General features: G+C 52.1%; 1 protein-coding gene across 2 annotated transcripts; it reads right to left on the bottom strand.

The window, feature by feature from the left end:
• Nucleotides 1-553: 553 nt before the first annotated feature.
• Nucleotides 554-8,433, bottom strand: KRT5 (keratin 5). 2 transcript variants are annotated; one of them, XM_008956445.4, is made up of 10 exons: nt 7,373-8,433; nt 5,724-6,296; nt 4,928-5,142; nt 4,081-4,141; nt 3,875-3,970; nt 3,568-3,732; nt 3,085-3,210; nt 2,615-2,835; nt 1,776-1,810; nt 554-1,219 (listed from the first exon to the last, which is right to left on the bottom strand). In XM_008956445.4, the coding sequence occupies exons 2-10, from the start codon at nt 6,282-6,284 to the stop codon at nt 921-923; spliced, it is 1,779 nt and encodes a 592-aa protein (XP_008954693.3). In that variant the 5' UTR covers nt 6,285-6,296; nt 7,373-8,433; the 3' UTR covers nt 554-920. The 2 variants fall into 2 exon arrangements, with proteins under 2 accessions (XP_008954693.3, XP_057155438.1); XM_057299455.2 differs by lacking the exon at nt 7,373-8,433 and having other exon boundaries at nt 5,724-6,921.
• Between the last annotated feature and the right edge of the window lie 12,298 nt (nt 8,434-20,731).

Below are 20,731 nucleotides of genomic sequence, written 5' to 3'. Positions count from 1 at the left end.
ATACCAAGGAGCTCAGAAAAAAAGGGTTTGCCATTGTCCCACAGGTCATGCAAAGTCCTGCCACATTAAATTTCAGAAATTATTTGGTAAACCAAGAGCTACTCCATCCTTGACACTGTCAAAAAATTGCTATTGAGCATCTTAGCGCCCACAATATTACAATAGGCCCAACATCTTTTAGGTCTTTTGAGGTCCTGAAGGCAACATATTCTTCATTTACAAAGTTTACTTAAGCCCAGATATGCTGCTACTTGCAAATCATCTCACCTTGCATAGGGCCCTCTTTAACAAAAGGCTCTAAAGTCTGTCTAAATTGTAGTACAATGCACACGCCCATTAATGCCCTCCAAAGACTCCTTCATTGCAGAGACTTTATAATCTCTGTGCTTCTTGGAGTCTCTGGGCCACCCCCAATAGCCACTTTCCCTTAAATGTTATCCCATTCTCCCTGTGAATCATCAAAAGAACCAATCACATCTGGGTAGACTGACCCTCATGGTATCTCTAGGCTGATTGTAAACCTAGAAAAAAAAAACCAATTCTGCACACCAGCTTATATTATAAAAGCATTTTATTGAACACATTCTGGAGGTAGTTAGAACCAGAACAAAATTTGGGATTGGGGTGGGGATTCTGTTTTGATGATTTAGATTTGGGAAAACTTTGGGTTCTCGTGTCAGCAGGGACCATGCTGTGGGAAACCTGAAGGCTGATTTGAAGCAGAATATAGAACTGCGGCACGGGAGACCAGGGCCTGGGAATTGGGCTCTCCTGGGAACCAAAGAATGTGGTTCTGCAATTGGCTTGGTCTAGACTACTCTCCAGAAAAGGATAAAACATGGCTTGAGCAACTGCCTAGAAGAGGCAATCTCCATGGGCTGGGTTGCTGCACTTGGAAGGCAGTGACTTGCAGCAGGCTCTTAGCTCTTGAAGCTCTTCCGGGAGGAGGAGGTGGTGGAGACAAATTTGACGCTGGAGCTGCTACCCCCGCCACTGCCAAAGCCCACCCCCAGGCCTCGGCCACTGCTTGCACTGAAGCCAGAGCCCCCCACACTAAGCCCACCACCTAGGCCGACACCCCCACTGCTGCTGGAGTAGTAGCTTCCACTGCCACCTCCGGCAAGACCTCCACTGAGGCCGCTGCCAAGACCTCCACCGAGGCCACCGCCGTAGCCACTGCCACTGCCATATCCAGAGGAAACACTGCTTGTGACAACAGCTGCAGGGAAAGGAGGGGGGACTCAGTGAGACCATCTGCCAGGCTGATCCTGCATGGCCCACTTATTTGATCTGCTGGTGTTGGAGCACTCTACTGGGCCCCCTTTACAGAGTAGCAAACAAGGCCCGGAAGAACTGTCATTTAGTTAAGGTCCCTAAAAAAGTGGGTGAGCGTAAGAGGCAAGGTGCTAGGTACTGAGAGGAGCTAGGTACTGAGGGGAGCTAGGTACTACAGGGAGCTAGGTACTGAGGGGAGCTAGGTACTGAGGGGAGGAGCTAGGTACTGGGGGGAGCTAGGTACTAGGGGCAAGGCAGGGGACAGGGTCCAAGAAGCGTAGGATGCATGGCTTACCCTTTAAGAGAGAGACATAAGCCACATTGTTTCCTGTCCCAATCTGTCCTTCCCCTCCACCACCCACAACTTACTAAGTGTATTATTATAAATAACAATATGCTGGGATGGGAAAAGTTTGGATCTAGAAACGGCAGAATTCTGAGTTGGCACTAAATATATCCCATATTATTGTCGTTGTTAATGTCTGTTCAAAGCTACTTACAGATGTTGACTGGTCCAACTCCTTCTCCACTGAGTCTGAAAGGGGAAAAATTGAATTAAGGGTTAACAGCTCCCAAAAAGACAGCATTAGTCTATGTGGCTAACTCCCATCCTCATGATTCAAGTTCATTCCGTAAGCCAGGAGTCTGTACACCCAAAAGCTGCTTAAGTTAAAGGAAGGGAGAACTCTCCAGAGGGATTTTCCAATGAAGAGGGATTGACCTAGAAACAAGTTGTTAGGAAAGAATTATAATTCACATTCTTCTCCACCCATTATGGGGAAAGTATAAGAGATTTGGGGAATGTGATTATGTCGAAAGCAGTTTTTGCCTTGTAGGAGTTACATTCTGTGAGAGAACTTGGCACGGACAGAAATTCCTCCAACAGAAAGTAGGCAATGGGCAATGTCAGAGGTTGAAGCAAACAGTAGTTTGACAATCCAAAGGTAGGTGAGTTTAACTCAGCTGGAGTAAACATGAAAGCCTTCCTGAAGGAAGGGGTACTGGAGGACAAGGGTGGATGGAGGTGGGCATGACATGGATATTGAGGTTGAGCAAAGGACATGAGCAAAAGCAGAAAAGGCACAAGTGTCAAGACGATTGCTGAGTTGCTCAGGTGCTTGGAGGACAGCCAGTGCCCAGGAACACTGGTGGGGGAAAAGAGACCAGAAAAGTGAGTTGAGGTCAGCTATATGGCCATGAGTCAGACTGAAATAGTGTTGATGATGTGTCATTATCACGCACAAGTCACTGATCTCATGTATGTGTGTTGTACACCCCACAGTAGAGCAGCTTCACTTTATCAGCTGAGGGCCATCTTGAGTTCATGCTGTCTACTCACCTGCATTCCTCGCCCTCCAGCAGCTTGCGGTAAGTGGCGATCTCCACGTCCAGGGCCAGCTTGGTGTTCATGAGCTCCTGGTACTCACGCAGCAGCCGGGCCATGTCCTGCTTGGCCTTCTGCAGGGCCTCCTCCAGCTCGGCCAACTTGTTCCTGGCATCCTTGAGGGCCAGCTCCCCACGCTGCTCGGCATCCGCAATGGCGTTCTGCAGATTGACGCACTACAGATAGAAAGGAGGAGAGTGGGGTTGCTTGGGACCTGAGGTGTCTCCTTCTGAGATTCTGGGTCAGGCAAACCAAACTATCATGAATCCCAGAGAGAAACCAGTACATCGTGGGTGGCGGGACACTGAAACACTGGTACTGGATCTAGCTGCGTGTGTTTAGCAAAAGTAAAACAAAATAAAACAAAGTAGGTGTCTCTTTTAGAGCTCAGGCCCCTTCCTTGCCCTCTTTCAATTTCACCCTACCTGTTTCTTGACATTGTCAATCTCGGCTCTCAGCCTCTGGATCATCCGGTTCATCTCAGAGATCTCATGCTTGGTGTTGCGGAGGTCATCACCATGCCGGCCAGCTGTCTGCTGCAGCTCCTCATACTGATGCGGCCAGGAAAGAGGAAAGATTCTGTTTATATGAGAATGGGAAGAACTTTCCCAAAGTTCACAGGCAGTGAGTACTAAGTGGTGGCAAATAGTGTGGGGCTGGTTCAGGCTTTTCCAAGGTCGAGCTAGTCTAGTGCCTTTGCTCTCCTGGAGATACTGGTGTGAGATTCAGAGTGAGATTCTTTCTCAGGTCCTTGGGTTTAGATGGAAATTGTCTACAAGGCCATTCCTATAAAGCATCCCAATGGGCTTCAGCAGGTTCCAGGAGCCCCATTCTCAGTGTCGTCATGGCCTAGAATCCTAGACATGGGTGTGTCCCCTCACTCAGGAGACAGTCATCAGAGCACCCACCTTGGTCTGATACCAGGACTCGGCTTCGGTCCGGCTGCGGTTGGCAATCTCCTCATACTGGGCCTTGACCTCAGCGATGATGCTATCCAGGTCCAGGTTGCGGTTGTTGTCCATGGAGAGGACCACTGAGGTGTCAGAGACATGCGTCTGCATCTGGGACAGCTCCTGCAGGGAGATTTGGAGTTGGTCATCTGGTTCTGTGTTATGTTATTTAATGTCAGTTCCATTCAAATCTTTCACTCATTGTGATATGACAACTTGAGGAAAAAAAACCCACCCATGTGAAAAATTTAGATAAGTTTCTTACCGCATCAAAGAACATTTTCATGAAGTTAATCTCATCCATCAGTGCATCAACCTTGGCCTCCAGCTCCACCTTGTTCATGTAGGCAGCATCTACATCCTGGGGAAACAGGGATGGTTGGCACTGCACACACCGTCACCCTACTTAAGTGAGCTCCACGCTTAGAGAGCATAGCTGCAGGCTGCTGGTTCTCTCCCACCCACACGCACCTTCTTCAGCATCACAAACTCATTCTCAGCAGTGGTACGCTTGTTGATTTCATCCTCATACCTGGTGGTGAAAGGGATGGGAAGTGTTTGTCAGAGGATGAGCAACAGGTAAGGGGTCTTTATTATGCAGTCAACTGTAAGCCTACTTTTGCAGTGGGAAGGGGCTTCTCCTCATAGGCAGAGAGGGAGGGGACACTGGTAGCATGAACCTCTGGCCAAGGTCGCTCTGCATTTAAATACTGCTTTCTCTGTAACTGCCTACCATATAATAATTCTATTATTGCTCTAATTCAGTTGTTTCAAGCAGATTCCTGCAGAAAAGCTGTGCTGTTTCTCCCCAACTGCATTACCTAGTCAATTTCTCTAGTGTTCTTTTTTGAGCTTTCAGAGGCTTTAAAAAAAAAAAAAAAGAAAAGAAACAAAATTAAATCTAGCATCCTAGTTGCTGGTTCATAAGACTAAAGAAATTATTTGAGCCACCAAGCTGGGTTATGTCACCAGCTCCTGCTTTGAGACAAATCTATCCAAAGGCCCATGTACCGGGGAGGAAAGTCCCAGAGAGCAAGCCTTACATCAGGGCAGATTTCACCAGGTAGTGCCAAGGGCACAGAGCATGTTGCTCTGGCTGTTGACTAGGTTCTTTGCAGAGGGCCTGAGCCTGGGGCTGGAACTTTCGAAACATGAGCCTGGCTTGTGTATTTGTTTGTTTGTTTTAGTACTGGAGGTGTCCATGGAAGGTATAGCCTCCCAGCCCCCAAGGAAGGCATGGTAGTGGACTAGTAACAAAGCCCATCTGGTACCAAGAAGACACCACCCTCCCCTGTGTCCACCCTCCACCCCAACTCACTTGTTCTTGAAGTCTTCCACCAGGTCCTGCATGTTTCTCAGCTCCGAGTCCAGGCGGCCCCGTTCCCCCACGATGCTGTCCAGCTGCCTCCTGAGGTTGTTGATGTATTGCTCGAACAACGGCTCCAGGTTCTGCCTCACGGTCTTGGTGCCCTGCTCCTGCAGCAGGGTCCACTTGGTGTCCAGAACCTTGTTCTGCTGCTCCAGGAACCGCACCTGGAGGGGTGCAGAGTTTGAAGATAGAGAAACTTGGATTTCATGTTCTATGATCAACTCACTAAGGTGCCTCCCACCTCTTTCTGTCCCTCTAAAGCTTTCCTGTGCACTGTGCCTGGCCCTGGGCCCCAGGAGGGGAGGTGCAGACTGAGGCACCCAAACTCACTTTTCCAGGGGGAGATAGGACACTTATCCAGGGCACAGAAAGCACTAGGAGTGCTGCTTGGAGAGTGTCCCGGCTCAGTGGTGGCTGCAAAGGCACTCAGGCTGCTGCCCATGCACTTGTCTACCTTCCTGTACAGTCAGCCCCTTTATATACGGCATGGAATTCATCTCTCTGTCCAACAGTTGTCAAGAGGCCCTTGTGAGCTAACCTCTGAATGGGAAGAAATAATTCTCCCTTCCCAGCTTCCAGTCTAATTCAGAACGTGTCCACAAATCCAGGGCACAGAAACAAATGGAAACACAGAACTGTACAACTATAAAAGTATTTGCACAAAGCCAAAACATCTTCCTTCTTTCTCTCTCTTTGGCATTTATTTCAGACCCACAGTGATTGTTTACAAAAGATCGTAGCTCACCTTGTCGATGAAGGAGGCGAACTTATTGTTGAGGGTCTTGATCTGCTCGCGCTCCTCGGTCCTCACCCTCTGGATGCTGGGGTCGATTTGCAGGTTGAGGGGAGTCAGGAGACTCTGGTTGACGGTGACCTCTTGGATACCTCCAGGAGGGCAGACAGGAAAGCCAGGGCCACCGAAGCCACCTCCAAAGCCAGCTCCGCCACCGAGCCCAAAGCCACCACCAGCTCCACCGCCGAAACCAAATCCACTACCGGCACCACCTCCAAAGCCATAGCCGCCTCCAGCACCAGCACCAGCACCAAACCGGTTCCTGAAGCTGCCACCACTAGTGCTGATGGATATCCTCTTGGAGCCCCCCAGATTGTAGAGGCTCCGGCTGCCATAGCCACCCACTCCACAAGCACCCCCAAGGCTGACCCTGCCGAAGCCACCACCACCGCCACCCCCAGACCGGGACACAGAGGTGAAGCTGGTGCGGGAGACAGACGGGGTGATGGCAGAGGCGGTGCTGAAGCTACGACTGCCCCCGCTCCGGAAGGACACACTTGACTGGCGAGACATGGTGGCTTGTTCCTGGTGGAGCAAGAGAACCAGGCACTAGTGGGTTGGGAGGTGCTGGAGAGAACAGAGCTCAGCAGGACGCAGAAGGTGGCTCTGTTACCCAGAAACGGTGATGCCCCCTTTTTATCCCCTCCAGAACTGGGCTGGGCGAGAGAGCTGTCGAGCTGTGAATGATTAAGTGGGCTGGGCATGCCTGGGGGGCAGCTGTGAGCTCACCGGTCACACCTGCACAGTGGTGTGGGGTGCAAACGCTTTCTTCCTGGCAGGCTCTGCTCAGTTAGAAATAACCTTGCCTTGCAGCACTGATCTCTTGGCAGCAAGTTGGTGACGCTGCTAGCAAGTATATCTTCACCATAGAGGCTGGGGGCTGTGAGCAGCCCAAAAAGGATGCCAGGAAGTGAGGGGGCATTGGCATGGCCAGTGTCCTGGGGACTCTTACAGGACCAGGAGTATTGACAACCATCCCAGTACGGTACATGCAGAGCACCTGCCCTTCCAGCTTGGGGAAGCTGTCCATCAGCGGGGGTCAAACGATTCCCCAGTGATCTGCTCTTACACTTTTCCAGGCAGCAGGTTGCTGCAGGGTTTTCCCCTCTGGGAAAGGCAATCTGTAGCCTTATATCTTGGTTATATGCTAGAGGGAAAACAGAGTTTCATCCTTTTCTGCACAATTTCTTTCTTAGGAAAGGCACAGCTATCCCAGAGCCCACTGGGCAGATCTGCCTGCAAGGTTTAGGCCAGAGAATGTGGGAAGCCCTCAGCGCCCCCTATAAACCACTTTGACCTCTTTAAGGCCAGGTTTATCCTTCCATAGCTCCTCCTAACTCAGCATTTTTTCTGCCCTTTGACCTTTTCCTTGCTCTTTGGCCTGGGCAGGACTCTGTGGGGGGCTTAGGAAACCCGGGGATCCCATGCAATCCCTTTAAAAAAAACCCTGAGACTCATGGGCTATAGCGTCTCTCTTTGGGGGTAGCTACTCTGCCGGCTCCCCAGCCCCCCAGGTGTGTTCCAGCAAGCTCTATTCCACTAGGGAAGAAATGAGTCATCGTATGTGTTGATACAGGCTGAAGGCCGCCACAAACACATACCTGCAGGAGCTTCTAATCTCATCAGGAACATGTTGAGAGTCTGACGGCCTGTTATAACGGCGAACCACCCTGTTCCAAGCAGCGGGACTTGCTCTGCTTTCTCTATGCTGTAGCCCAAAGCCTCCTTCAGGGCCAAGGCAATGGAAAACGGGATTCTAAGTCTATGGATTGTCCTGCCAGAAAGGCTAGCCAGAGCAGGCCTGTGGGCCCAGGCAGCTGGCATGACAATCTGCCAGCTGCTTTAGGGAGGGCCCTTTGAGATCCCCTCTGCAAAACTTGTCTGGGGGGTTGTGGCACCAGGTGGAGGAAAGGGGGTTTCTGATGAGGTTTTAACACACGTCTGTTCTAAACCACACCCACTCTTTTTGGCAGCAGATCTGAGTGGGGCCACCTCTCTGCCGTCCCCCAAATAGAAGCAGGGCTCTCAGGCAGGACAGTGCTTGGGCTATTCAGAGTTTCGGGGGCGCCCTGTGGCCCGAGGCTGCAGGTAGGAATGCAATGGGGATGGGTTCAAAGCCTCAGGGAGGGGGGGCTATATTCTCAAGAGTAGAAGAACAGGACCAGACCCAGGCTCAGGAATCTCTCACCAGGGCCTGCGGTTGGCCACAAGGAAGCCAAGGCTGTGGGAAAATGACTCCCTGGTGCTGAGGATCAGCTGAAACAGTGACTTCTCACCAGAGGGCTGCGATGAGCAAGCAGCTGACAGGTCAATCTCGGCAGACAGACCAATGGCCGGAGCCGGTCTTACAGGTCTTGAGCAAAATGGTTTGGGTGGCCTCCCTGGCTGGAGCATTTCTGAGACCCTCAGAGATGAATTGTGCTGAGCTCACCATTTTCACATTTGGTTGCTTTTTGGAGAACAGATGTGAGTGTCCTGGAGGCCTGAGACATAGCAGGGGACCCTCGGCTCCTGATAGAACAGAACAGATCCAAGCCTGAAGCAAGTGTCTGAGGACTCGTAGTGGGATGCTCCCTCTCCACTCAAAGATCGATATCGGGGTATATCCCCACCACCACATACACTCACAGGTCCTGGGTACAGACCTCACTGCCCTCAGGGAAGCCCCACCCCTCCTGAGACACTGGGACATTCTCTTCTCCCCATTCATTCTCCTCCCAGCTGTGTTGTGAAGAAAGAGGACTTGGCAGAGCAGGAATGCGTTCTGGCTAGTCTGAGGATTGCTAGAGTGTGCCAAGCTCAGATCCATGTGCCAGGGACCAACACAGGTGAGTGTGTGGTGCTCCACGGGAGCAGGGAGCATGTGGGTGCTCCATGGGAGAAGCAGCAGCACTCTTCTATCCGAGCTTCGTGGGAATCCTCCCATGAGCAGGCAGGGCTGCCCCTCCCTCAATGCCAGACCTGGACAGGTATAAATAATGGAGCCGCTCCTGGTGGGGAGCCAGGCACCAGCACCACTGCAGCTCGGGAGAGTCCCACCCCAGCCTGGAATTTCACTGTGGCAGGAAGGGAGGGATTGTGTTAGGCTCACCAGGGAGCTTTCCTGCTGGGCACCCCACAGAGGCAGTTCCCAGGCTTGGTGGGACATGTTGCTCAGCTTCTCCTCTGGGTGCTGCTTTCCTTGTCAGCAGAAGACAGTGCAGGGCCCGCCCTGCTGCTCTCCCCATCAGAGAAAGGACAGTAAGCCGGCTGCCCTGACCTCTCTCGCAGAGCTGTGCAGGGAATGTAGGACCTGGTCAGCATTTCATACATGGAGAAGCCCTTCACAGACACCAGGGAGAGGGTGGTATCCATTCGTGGAACAAGGGTTAGGCAAATCCTGCCATCCCAGCCCAGGATTCCTTCTCCTCAGAGCCTCCACTCCAATCTGTAGGGCTTTAGTAGAAGATACATTTAATAGAGCATGATAAATAGAACATGTTCAATAGAACAGCATTTGTACATATCCTCTAAGTCCCCCCCAGCAGGGCAGTCTCCAAGGTTAGGGAACATCTCTGCATGACCCACACCCTCAGCCCAGCCTTGGGCACTGGAAGTGTTCTGCAGATATTTTTTGGAGTGAATTGACAGACAGAAAATCCTCTTCCTCCGCTCCTTCCCCAGATTGTTATGTGAAGCCCACAATGGCAAGAACCTCAATTGCTTTTGCACCAACCTATATCTACACCAACCTATGTATAACAGAATGTATATACATTATATATATTCACATATATTTCTGTGAATCCTCCAGCCCTATGCTGAGTCCCAGAGTCTTGTCCATCTGCTTTTGTCTCTCAGTCCGTGTCTACAGGATGAGTCTGTTGTCCCCTTCACACTGGGTATGCTCTGTGTTTAGGATTTAGGATTTAATCTAGCATTTAGGATTTAATCTAGCATTTAGGATTCTTTATTCCTTAGGCTTGCCTCCATCCTTCTTCTTCCCTCACCCTTATTCTGAGGGTGTTCTGCATCTGAGCCTACTAACAAGTAGCCTGCACGTGCCACCCCAGCCCCCAGGCCCCTCCAGGAGAGAAAGAAAGCTTTAGTGGCCTCAACTTTGCAGCCCTTCCACCTCACGCTTGTTCAGCACAAAAAGTGGGGAGCAATAGTTGAGGTGTGAGTCACCCTATTCATTGGACTATGGTTGGCAGCCCCATCAGGGAGCCTGCAGCCAGATTCGCAGGATGGGGAAGGGCAGATGGAACAGCGGGCCAGCCCCAGATAGCTCTTCACAAAGCCCTAGCCTCGGGGGGAATGGAGGGAAGAATTTTCCTGCCTCCACCCAAAGCCAGCGGAATCTTGCCCCCATCCCAACCTGGGTCCCAGCTCTGGTCCTAGCTAGATTCTCAGAATCACAGGGCCCTGAGGGGAGTGGCCACTCTGGATCTGCAGAGCTGGACACACCACCCCCTCCCTCCTACAGCCCAATGTCTCTAGGGCTTTCAGACCCCAGTCTGAAAACCGGACTAGGTAGAAAGGCAAATGTCCAGATGTAAAGCAACTGCTCAGCCTTGGCTCAGAGGGCCTTTGGAGGTGAGTCCCTGCTGCCATTATTGAGGTCATAGTGACAAGTTACCCACTGGAGTTGAGTTTTTCTTGTGCACGGGCTTCACACACATTGTGGGTCACAGCATCGGTGCAAAAGCATGTGGCACCACTCCAGACCATGTCTTGGTCCTGACCCAGTCCTTGGATGGGTCTGGGACCCTGAACAAGTTGCCCAACCTCTCACTGCATAGTTTTGTCCAGTGGAGCTGGGAGAGAAGGGAGGGGCCTGGGCTCATTGGAAGGGCCATGCAAGCTGGAATTTTAATTTTGAGCTGGCTGGGGCTGAGCAGGAAGGGAGGGGCAGGCCTGCAGGGGGCTATGGGGAGCAGCCTTGGCCCCCATCCCTTAGATTCAGCAGCTGATTGGCCCTGGCAGGAGAGGGTGCAGAGCAGAGCCCTCTGCTTCCCTCCAGCAGGCCTCTGCAAGTCTGAGGAATGTTCTTCCCTTGTATGAAAGGAGTTTTGCTCATGGCACACCAAACTCTTTGAAAATCCCCCTTGGTTGATTGAAACTATGGGCTGGAAATCAACAGATACTTTAATTAGTCAGAGGGACTAAAAAAGGATATACAGCAAAGTCCTCTGTGCTTTGCTTTCTCGTAGAGGGTGGTTTTATTTTTTAAATAAACATGTACGTAGGAGTGACCATGTGCCAGGCACTGCCCTTCACACTTTACATATATGAATCTGAAACTGGAGCATGCAAAGAAGGGCTCTTAGCACTTCCTCAGCTTGGCTGTCCAATGTAGGTGTGAGTGTGTCCCATACTCTGGGGATTTGCAGCCTCCCTCTTCAGTGGAGAGGCAGAGACACGACTCATTTACACCAGGTTGTATCCCTGCAGCATCAGAGGTGCAGAAGGAAGCTTGCTGACGTCCCCAACTCACCCACTGTTCCATTTCTCCCTGCTACTTTCTGTTCTCTCACCAGTAGCCACAACTGGGAACGGGGAGGCAGAGGAGACGCTGCAGCTGCCCCCACTCCAAGTTTGTGTTTGGCTCAGGGCTTCCTGGTCCTGGGAGGGAGGGCAAGTGCCGGAGACAGAGGCTTATTCCATCTGGCTTTCCTGCTTTGGGTGAGCACTGATCATGGGTGGGGGGCAGGTGGGGTGAGTCAGGTGAGCTCTGATCATGGGTGGAGGGCAGGTGGGGTGAATCAATACAGAGGGTGGTAATATGGTGAGGGAGAAAAGAAAGTAAATGACAGCATTGAGGCTGGAGCTGTTGCCTCTCCCAGGGCCACCCTCAGGAAATGCACTCGGCATCTGCACAGTCCTCAAGGCCAGGGGACACCTTGCTGGCCCCAGTCCCACCGTCTATGTGAGACTGTGACCCTGTGTCCTTCCCCATTTCCTCCCTCAGACTCCAGGACACACTCGCAGCTCCCATTTTCAGGTTCCGTGGGCACATGTGAACACTGACCTGCTCACTGTCCACTTGGACCAACGATAACTGTTGAGGGTTTGTGAAAACAGGTTAAGGCTTCTTCCAAGGGAGACGCAGTGCAAAAAGCAACTGAGACAAGAGAGCATGCAGGAGCGTTTCAATTCATGCCAGTCATTGAATCAGGTCCTGTTCCACATGTGTGACTTGGCCAAGGCAGATGCCATGCACTGGACTTCTGGACTCTGGTTGTGTGACCCTGTGCCCTTCCCCATTTCCTCCCTCAGACTCCAGGACTGCGAACAGAGCTGGGTCTCCTCTAGGATCTCCTTACCAGACCCAGGATGGTGGCCCACACCACTTGACAGTGACGGGTCACTGTGCAAGGGCCGGGTTAGGGAAGCTGGCCTGACTTGGTTTCAGAGAAAAAAAACAGCCCAGTGATCCATCCATAGAGGAACAGGCTGAGTTCAGGGAGGTGGAGCCTAACGCCAAGCCCTTGGCAAGGTGAGGTGAGAGCCAAGCCTGGGTCCTGGTCCTGTCCCACACGCTGTTGTTGCCCTGCACTGCCCATCTGGGCCTCAGCAAGAGCCTACTTGTCTCCCAGTCCAAGGCTGCACGTCTCAGTCCCCTTCAGAGAGCCATTTCCCGAGGGCTGTGTGCATGACAGGGCTGACAGGTGACCGTGATGGGTGAGGGTGTTTTTACTGCTCCCCACCCCTCCCCTGTCCAGAGCCCTCGTGTCCAGGTGCTGGTCTGGGTCTTTCCAGGGAGCAGACTGGCCTTCAAGCCTAAGTTAGCACCGAAGCCTGTTCCTCCAAGGCATTTGTCTGCTCTAGGCCACGAGGTCCCACCAGTCTGCAGACGCTGATCGCCTCTACTCCAGTGGCTGATAATAAGGAGTGAGAATTCACACATGACTCCCTCTGCCCGTGCCCAGAGCCTCACAGTGCTTAGCTGGGCCTCCAGTCAAACCCACATCCTCTGTAACAGTTGTCAAGGACTCCCACTATTTCTTGCTCATTCACAAGTCCCTGGTCCCCAGGGCCTTTCAGCCTCACCTCCACTCTCCAGCCAGGTGGATCCCTTCACAGCCTCAACCCCATGTCTGCCGGTTCCCGATTTAATGTTAGAGGGTCAGTGCTCAGTGCTGGTTCTGCCTGCTCCCTCTCTCCCTACACTGTGCCTCCCCACTCCCATCTTCTCTGGCACAAAACATGAAACAAAGACCCAGATGCCTTCTCTGGCAGTCTCTTGCAAATGGGGGAGATGTGGAGATGTATCTGACGATTTCTAGGCAGCTTGTCTCTCTGAAGTTCTGGACTTTCATGATCCCCAAAAAGCTCACAGCGTGGGATGAGCCTGAGCCCTCGATGTGCTCTGTGGCTTGGTGAAAGATGACAGCAATCGCCACACTTGAGTGGCACTGACTGTGAGCCAGGCATGGTTCTGGATGTATCAACTCATTTACTCCTCACAGCCTCGTGGGGTGGGCCTAATATGATCTCTGTTTTGCAGATGAGGAAACTGTTGCCCTGAGAGGGTAAGCAACTGGCAAGTGACAGAGCCTAGGTAAGAGCCCAGGCAAGGGTGTCTCCAAAAGCCCTTGTCGTCACCATTGTGGGCACTTGGATTTTCAGTGCAGGACTTGTGATTTGACTCTGAAGAGGATGACTTCAGCAGAGGCCTCAACCTCCGGATAGTCTGTGAAGGCAGCAAACAGAGAGGGCCCCAGATACCACTCAGCAGTCAGTATACCACAACATCTTCCAGCAACCCTAAGAGAGAGGGACCCCTGCCCTGGAGTATAGACAGGGGAGGTGCCCTTGGAGACCCCCTCCCTTCTCTGAACTGCCAGAACCCAAGGCAGGGCCACTAAGACTCTGGGGCAAGACTCAGGGGATTGGGGTTCCCTATAAAATCCTATGCAATGTCCTCAAGGGTGAAGCTTGGGGATCGCCTGACACCCATCTCCCTCCTACCCTGGCACTAGGCCCAGGGCAAAGCCCAGATGCTTCCTGGGGCAGTCCTTCCAGATGCATGAGACGTGGCTAACAACTGCTGATACTTCCTAATACCTCGGGAGTAGCCCAGTGTCTTGGCCCAAGCTTCAGCGATTCGCTCTATTCCTCCCCTCTCCAAACCCCACAACAGCTTATGGCCAAGACACTCAAACAGGGCCCTGCGACACTTTGTTCAGGATGAGCAGAGGCCATGATCAGGAGAGTATGAAATGGAATAACACAGCCTGAGCATTATTTGGCATTTTGGATCCTTTTGGATGGGCCAAACCACCCTGTGGCCTCTTGGAGACTGACCAGCTCCTTGCATGAGGCTGCCCCACTTAGAAAAGAAATTAGCACCATTCACTGAGATATGTAGCCTCGTTGCTTTTGGTGATACTGGACCTGATTTCCTCCAGCCCTTCTTTGAAGTGAATGGATACTGAGTGCTTACTGTGTGCCTGACATTGTGCCAAAATGTAGCATGCGTTATCTTACTTACTATTCATCCATATTCATCCACAGGTGATCAGCACTACTATTTGTCCCGTTTTCTGAGCCTCAGAAAGGAACATGTCTTACCTAAGCTCATAATATTTGTCAAAACTGGAATTTGACCCCAGGTCTGGCTGCTCCTAGAGCTTATGCTCTCAATCAGCACATAAGGGGAATTGCTGAGGGGACCCTGAAAAGCCAGTATCCCCGTCAGCAACATCAGCAGCCCATATACTGAAGTCACGCAAATAGACATGCCACTTAAACAAAATGGTATGCTCCTCTGCAAACCAGCTTTGACACAGACCTGCCATGCCACCACCCCTCCTAACCAGATCGCCACCTCTAAGCCCCAAGCCCTACCCAGGAAGAAATTCTGGGGGTGCCACTAGGGTCATCAATGCCACAATGCCCCCTGCAAGATGTAGCTGCGAGCTCTCTGGGTCTATGAGGCCCAAATGCTCTCCATCTCTACCCATCAGCCTTCCCAGGCAGGGCTGTGCCAAGGAGTGAACAAAAGCTCCATTCACCATGACCCTCTCCCCGCCCCCACCATGCCCTGCTTCCCTCCTCGCCCTGCTTCCTTCCTCAGCCACCTGCCCCAGGAGTCCCAGCCAGTTTCTCAATCTGCTCTGAGGCCTTGACCCAGCCATCAGCCTCCTCATCCCCAGGCCATCCTGGAAGGGAGGGCCTCAGTGTCCAGGGCTAGGGAGACACTCAGCAGCCACTGACGCCACGCAGCAGATGCCATGACCTGTCTAGGCCTCTTGGGCAGCTGACCTGGGCATCCCTGAGGGCTGGGCCCCCTCACTCTGGCGTCAGTCATGGCCTCCTGCAGGTTGGCACGCCGCCCTCAGCAAAGAACAATAACACTTTATGGTCTGCAAGTCCTCAGGTACAACATGGCTCCATTGTTCTGAGTCTGGAAAATGATTTCACTCTCACCCTGAGAACCAAGGTTAGCCCCAGTCCTTCGGTGAAGCAGGGCCTTCCTTTGCCCAGGAATGCACAGTAGCTTCTTATTGGCCTTATGCTCAACAATTCGTTCTTCTGGGTCCCCCTTCCTCATCATCCCTCCTACCATCTATGATAGGTGGAATAATGATCCCCAAAGAAGACCCCATCTTAATCCCCAGAAACTGTACATCTGTTATGTTACATGGCAAAGAGACATTAAGGCTGAAGATAGCATGAAGGTTGCTAACCACCTGACCTTAAAATAGGGAGCTTATTCTGGATCATCTGGGTGGGCCTAAAATAATCCCAAATGTCCTTAAATGTGGAAGAGGGAAGCAGGAGATTGGAGTGACACCGTCTGGGGCGAACTTGATCCCCTGTTGCTGGCTTTGATGAAGGGAGGAGGGCCATGAGCCAGGGAATGTGGGCAACTTCTAGAAGCTGGACATGCAGGGAAGTAGACTCTACCCCAGAGTCTCCAGGGGAAGTCAGCACTGCCAGCATCTTGATTTTTGCCCAGAGAGACTCTGACCTCTAGATCCATCACATCTCAAATCTGTGCCATCTTACCAGAGTTTAGGGTAACTTTACTACAGCAAGAACAAGAAACAATGTCTAGACACACCATCTCTATCTAGATTCTGCTGCAGCCAAGGGAGGCTTCTTTTTCTCTGCCACACTCAGGAGACCCTCTTCCACCTTCATGGTCTCCTCCCCTGGCCCTGCCTCCCAGCCCTGCCTGCCCTTCCTTCATCGTGAATTCTGCTCCTGGAAGCTCCCTCCAAAAGGTAGCCTCCTCCTGAGGACCGCTTTTCACCTCACTTACTTGCCCACCCCACAGACCTCGCTGAGCACCACTGTGTAGCCGCAGGCATTGGACTAGGTCTATGGAATAAGTGAGCAGGCAGCCTTCACCATCCGCTGGGGAATCTGCCAGGACCCTCTGCGGGACGTGTGCTTTACTGACCCAGCGTCTCTATGTGTTTGAGGGTTTTGTCCACTGGTCTCAGATAGAAAGCTCACTGTGGATTTGGTCCCTGAGTCTACCTTCCTCAGTACCGACTTCCTCTCCCCATCCCTCCACATTGCTTTGCCCCAAGGCTTAGCAGGAGCTGTGCCCTGTGCTGACTGCCAGGCTTAGGTGCTCACTCTCTGGCTGAGGGGAGGAAGAACTGGTGCTGGAATTAGACCCACCCTTTGGCTACTCTTTGATAGCAGTGAGCCCTCAAATCCATGCCTGCTGCACCCAGAGGTCTGATGAAGCACATCCCACCTTCCCAGCCTTCTCCTGGTTTGTGGAGGGGATTGGTCTCCCAGCAGCTTAGTGGCCTCATTTCCCAGGCAACTGGCTCCGCCCATTGCTGCTTTTGTCCACTTTTGGTTCTTCCCCCATCGCTGGCTGCTAGGTACAGGTTCTCACTCTGGAAAGACCAAGGAAGGCAAGATGGCAGCTTGCAGGGAATAGTCTGGTTGGTGAGGCATGTGTCTGTCCTAGAATATGACACCATAACTGGGATTTCTCTGAGGTCGTTGCCCTGGCAGACAAATGTAGACATTTCCTGAGAGGCCCAGCTCCTGTGGGGAGGCAGTGAAAACCAGCCTGATGCACACCTTCCCCCCAGATAGTCCCAGAGGACTCAGCCTGAAAGAAATGGACCCTGTCCATCTTCCCAAGGCCCCATAGCCTTCTTAGTTGGCAGAGAACTGTGGCACCCTTTGTGTAGAATCTTGACAGAGTCTACTCATTGAGGAGAAGAGGGGCATGCCACATAGGTTTATCTCATCATGACCTCAGCAGGGAGCACAATCTAAAGACAAAGTATTTGATCTGAAAATAGCTTTGGGCTGCTCAGCAACTCTGTCCTGCACTTCACCCTACACCCTCATGAGGGCTCCCACAGCCTGCACCCTCTCCACTCCCCTCCAAGAAATGAGCATGGCGGGTCCTAATGCTGGGGGACAGCTCTAGATGAAAGTGGAAAGGAAAGAGTAGACAAGACCTTGAGTTTCCTCCCTGAGGAAGCCAATCCAACATGGGAGTTCTAACCCCCAATCCTGGGGTTCACATTACCAAATTGAGCCCCACCTTGTGAGTCAGTGGGGCAGGTGCCTCCCAAGGCCTCCAGCGCCATCGATTACCTGCCTCAGTCAGGTTCTAGAGCCCAGCTTGGCCTTGGGCTGGGCAGCAAGTTGGCCCCAGGCTTCCTTCCTATCTGCTCAGGTCCAGCCTGCAGTTGTTTTCCATGGACATAAGATGGCTGAGGCGGGCTGTTTCCAAAACCCTCCTGAGGGCTGAGGGCAGGAGCATGTCAATCAGGCTTCAGAGTCTATACTCCCTGTTCCTATTCATCTTGCTCTGAAGCAGAATTGGCCTTTAACCAGCCTGGGAAGCATCTCTCTTCAGCACGTGGCTGGGCCCTAAGTGACACCGGCCGCCTGGTCGCAGACATGCTCCTCCACCTGCCTCTGAAAGCAGAGTGTCTGTGTCTCCCTTCTACCTCCCCCTCCTGGAGCACCACAGTTGCACTGTGCTTGCTGGGAGGCACCAGCGAAATGGAGCTCACCACACACGCACCAGACCCACAGTACAGCTGCTGGCGGTTCTCACGGCCAGCGTGTTCTTCCTCATTGTGAGTTGAAATCTGCCTCCCTCTAACATCCACTTCCACATCGTTGTTCCGCTCTGTGGAGTTTCACTGAAGAGGATCAGACCCTCTTCCTCTTTAACAAGTATTTCTATGTTTGTGGACATTGCTTGGTCTCCCTTCTCCAACTCCAAGGGTGCTGACTCCTAGGGAGAAGACATGGTTAAATCCTAGGCTGCCTACACTGGCAGCTTCCTGACCCAGCTCCTCACAGCCCTCAGGAGTGTCTGCAGCCCTTGCCACTAATGCAAGCCCAGTATGGCATTGCTGGCCTCTCCAGCGGTGCCCCTTCAGCCCTCTTTCACATTTATTTGAGTCAAATATTTCCCAAGCTACGGTCATTCAGGGACCACCAACAGAAGTTTGCCTGTATCCACAAACCACTTGTCCTGTTATTTTCTTTAATATGTATCTTGTTTAATTGGCTTACATATTGACCTAGTATATTTGTTTGATAAGGAAACTCTGTTAACTACTGACTTACATATTTTCTAATTACACCAAAATCATGCCATGACCATAACACAGGCTGTGCCATGCAACCTGAAGTGATTTTGTGTGCCTGCAGCAGCATACCCTTTCTGCCCAGGGAGCTCGGCTTTACCACATCTGCCCTCCCCTCTGCCCCTCCTCAAGCCTTGGCCCCAGACTCCTTCTAACATAGCTCTGGGCTCCTCCTTTGAGTAAGTAGTTTTAGAGATAGACCTTACTTGTTTCCTGGGTCCCTGTTCATTCTCCAGCCTGGAAGGCCAAGCCTTTCCCTTGCTCTCTGATCTCAGGCCTCTTCTCCCACCACACAAGGAACCTCCTCTGCAACACTTAGGAGAGGGCTGGGTTGTGAGGCCAGGGTTCATGCCTGGGCCGCCTTAAACCTCTGAGTGTCCAGCTGTGTGCCTGGATGAACACACACCCCTGACGCAGAGTCAGGGTGGCGTGGGGGAATCTCTGTAATGACACCATCGAGGGACGGGAAACCACAAATGAGCACTTGGAAAGTTGTACTGCAGTCCTTAGAGGGTGAGAGGGTGAGTGTGGCAAACTGCAGCTTCTGACCAGGCCGTCAAAACAACAGGGGCTGTGGGAGGTTCAGCCTGGGTGTGTTGGGGAAGGGGGAGAAGGCTGTGGTGCCCCACCCTACCCCACCCCACCTGTGATAGGTGCTGCCTACAGAGAGATGCTGGGAACCACTCTTGCCACCCTCTGGCAAGACCTGGGACAAATACCTGAAAAGCTTCTCACCCTAACGCACTTGGCTTCTCCCTGGGTCACTGGGTCACTGGGCCCCTTGCTTGGTTTTGACCGTCTCTGCAGTTCCTGCCCAGTCCCAAAGGCTGACTCCAGCTTCATCCTTTTCCCTCCCAGACCCGTACTGTTGGCCCCACACAGAGTACCCCTCCTCTCTGGAAGCCCTAAGGACCCTTGCTACTCCAGGACTTGGACCTGTGTCTTCTGGGACAAAAGAGGGAGACAGTAAAATTTCTCTCTCCCTAGGTAGGAGAGAATATGGCCGGCCACTTCACCCTGGTGGCCCTAAGCATGTTTCATAGTCCCTCTGGCCCTAAATTTCCTTATTAATATAAATTGGTTGGGGGGGTTTGCTAATAGGATTGTTGAGGATTTAAGAAGAAATATCCTTAAAGAACGTAGCTCATGGCCTGACACACAGGAAACCCTCAATTAACTATAGCGATGATCACTATTCCCACCTTCAAGGTTTATCTCTGTGTTTATTTCCCATTCCCATTTCCTTGACGGGCTCTGCACCTCTCCTTTCCTATCCCGTCCTCCTGTCTTTTGACACCGGAAGCTTGGCCTGGGTACCTGGTTCTCCCCCAGTTGGTGTCCCAAGTGTGGGTGCTGTCTCCAAAGTCCCCTTAGACTTGGTCAAGAGGGGCCCCTGCCTTGGGCCTTCTAGTTGCCCTTGTTCCACAGAGTGAGGAGTCTGCAGGGCCAAGGGCCATGCTCATGGGGGCCACACTCCCCTTCTAGACCCGCTCAGCTACCTAAAACCCCAGCATTCCCTCCCCAGTGACTCCCAGCCCACGCTCAGGCCTGTCCTCTGGAGAGCAGACTGCCGGGTGCTGGGCACACCTCTAGGCTGTCTGCAGATTGTGGTTGCGTAGGCAAGGGAGCAAAGCCAGGGGTAGGAAGAGAAAGGGGCAGGCTGCAGGCCAGGAGCCGGGAATTCTCTCCATGCTGCCACATTCCAGAGTTCTGGAACTCTGATGAGTCCAAAATTAAAATCTCCAACTGAGCCTGGCCTACTGGGTCCATCTGTGGGAGACTCAAACCTCTTGGGCCACTGGCCTGGAGACATTTTAGAAGTGGAGGCTTTGTCTCGGTGCAGGGAGGGGATAGGCCTGCCTGGGCTCCCGGCCTGCTGACTGTGTTCTGCTTGACACCAGGCCAGCTGGGCTAAGCGTTCAGATGCAAAGAGGAAGCTGCTGGGGCCTCTTGACAGCAGATGCAAAGCTGAGGTACCCAAACACCTCGACCTTTCTCAGGGGCTCATGTAAGCAAATTGCTTTATCAGCTTTATCAGTTTTTATGTTTTCCTTACGCATTTTCATAGAATTTGCCCCATATTCCATGCCATTTTCTCAGGACATCCTTTTGAGTATCCTGGACCCAACCGTCTTCATATAAGAAGAAAAATTTTAGTTTTGGTTTCATCCATGATTATCCTAGGCCCAAACATTTAGAAATAAGTTGTTATATGGAATAGCCACCCGAAGGTGTGAGTTTGGGCATAAAAAGCACACATTGCGTATATCCTTATCTGTATAGAGTCACGTGGACCTGATTCTGCCACCTTCTGGCTGTGTCACCTGGGGCAAGTTATTTAACGTCTCTAAGCCTCGGGTTCCCCATCTGTAAACTGAAGCCCTG

The sequence above is a fragment of the Pan paniscus genome, chromosome 10 (assembly GCF_029289425.2).
Source record: "Pan paniscus chromosome 10, NHGRI_mPanPan1-v2.0_pri, whole genome shotgun sequence".
Lineage (NCBI taxonomy): Eukaryota > Metazoa > Chordata > Mammalia > Primates > Hominidae > Pan > Pan paniscus.
This window is presented reverse-complemented; position numbering and strand designations above follow the sequence as displayed.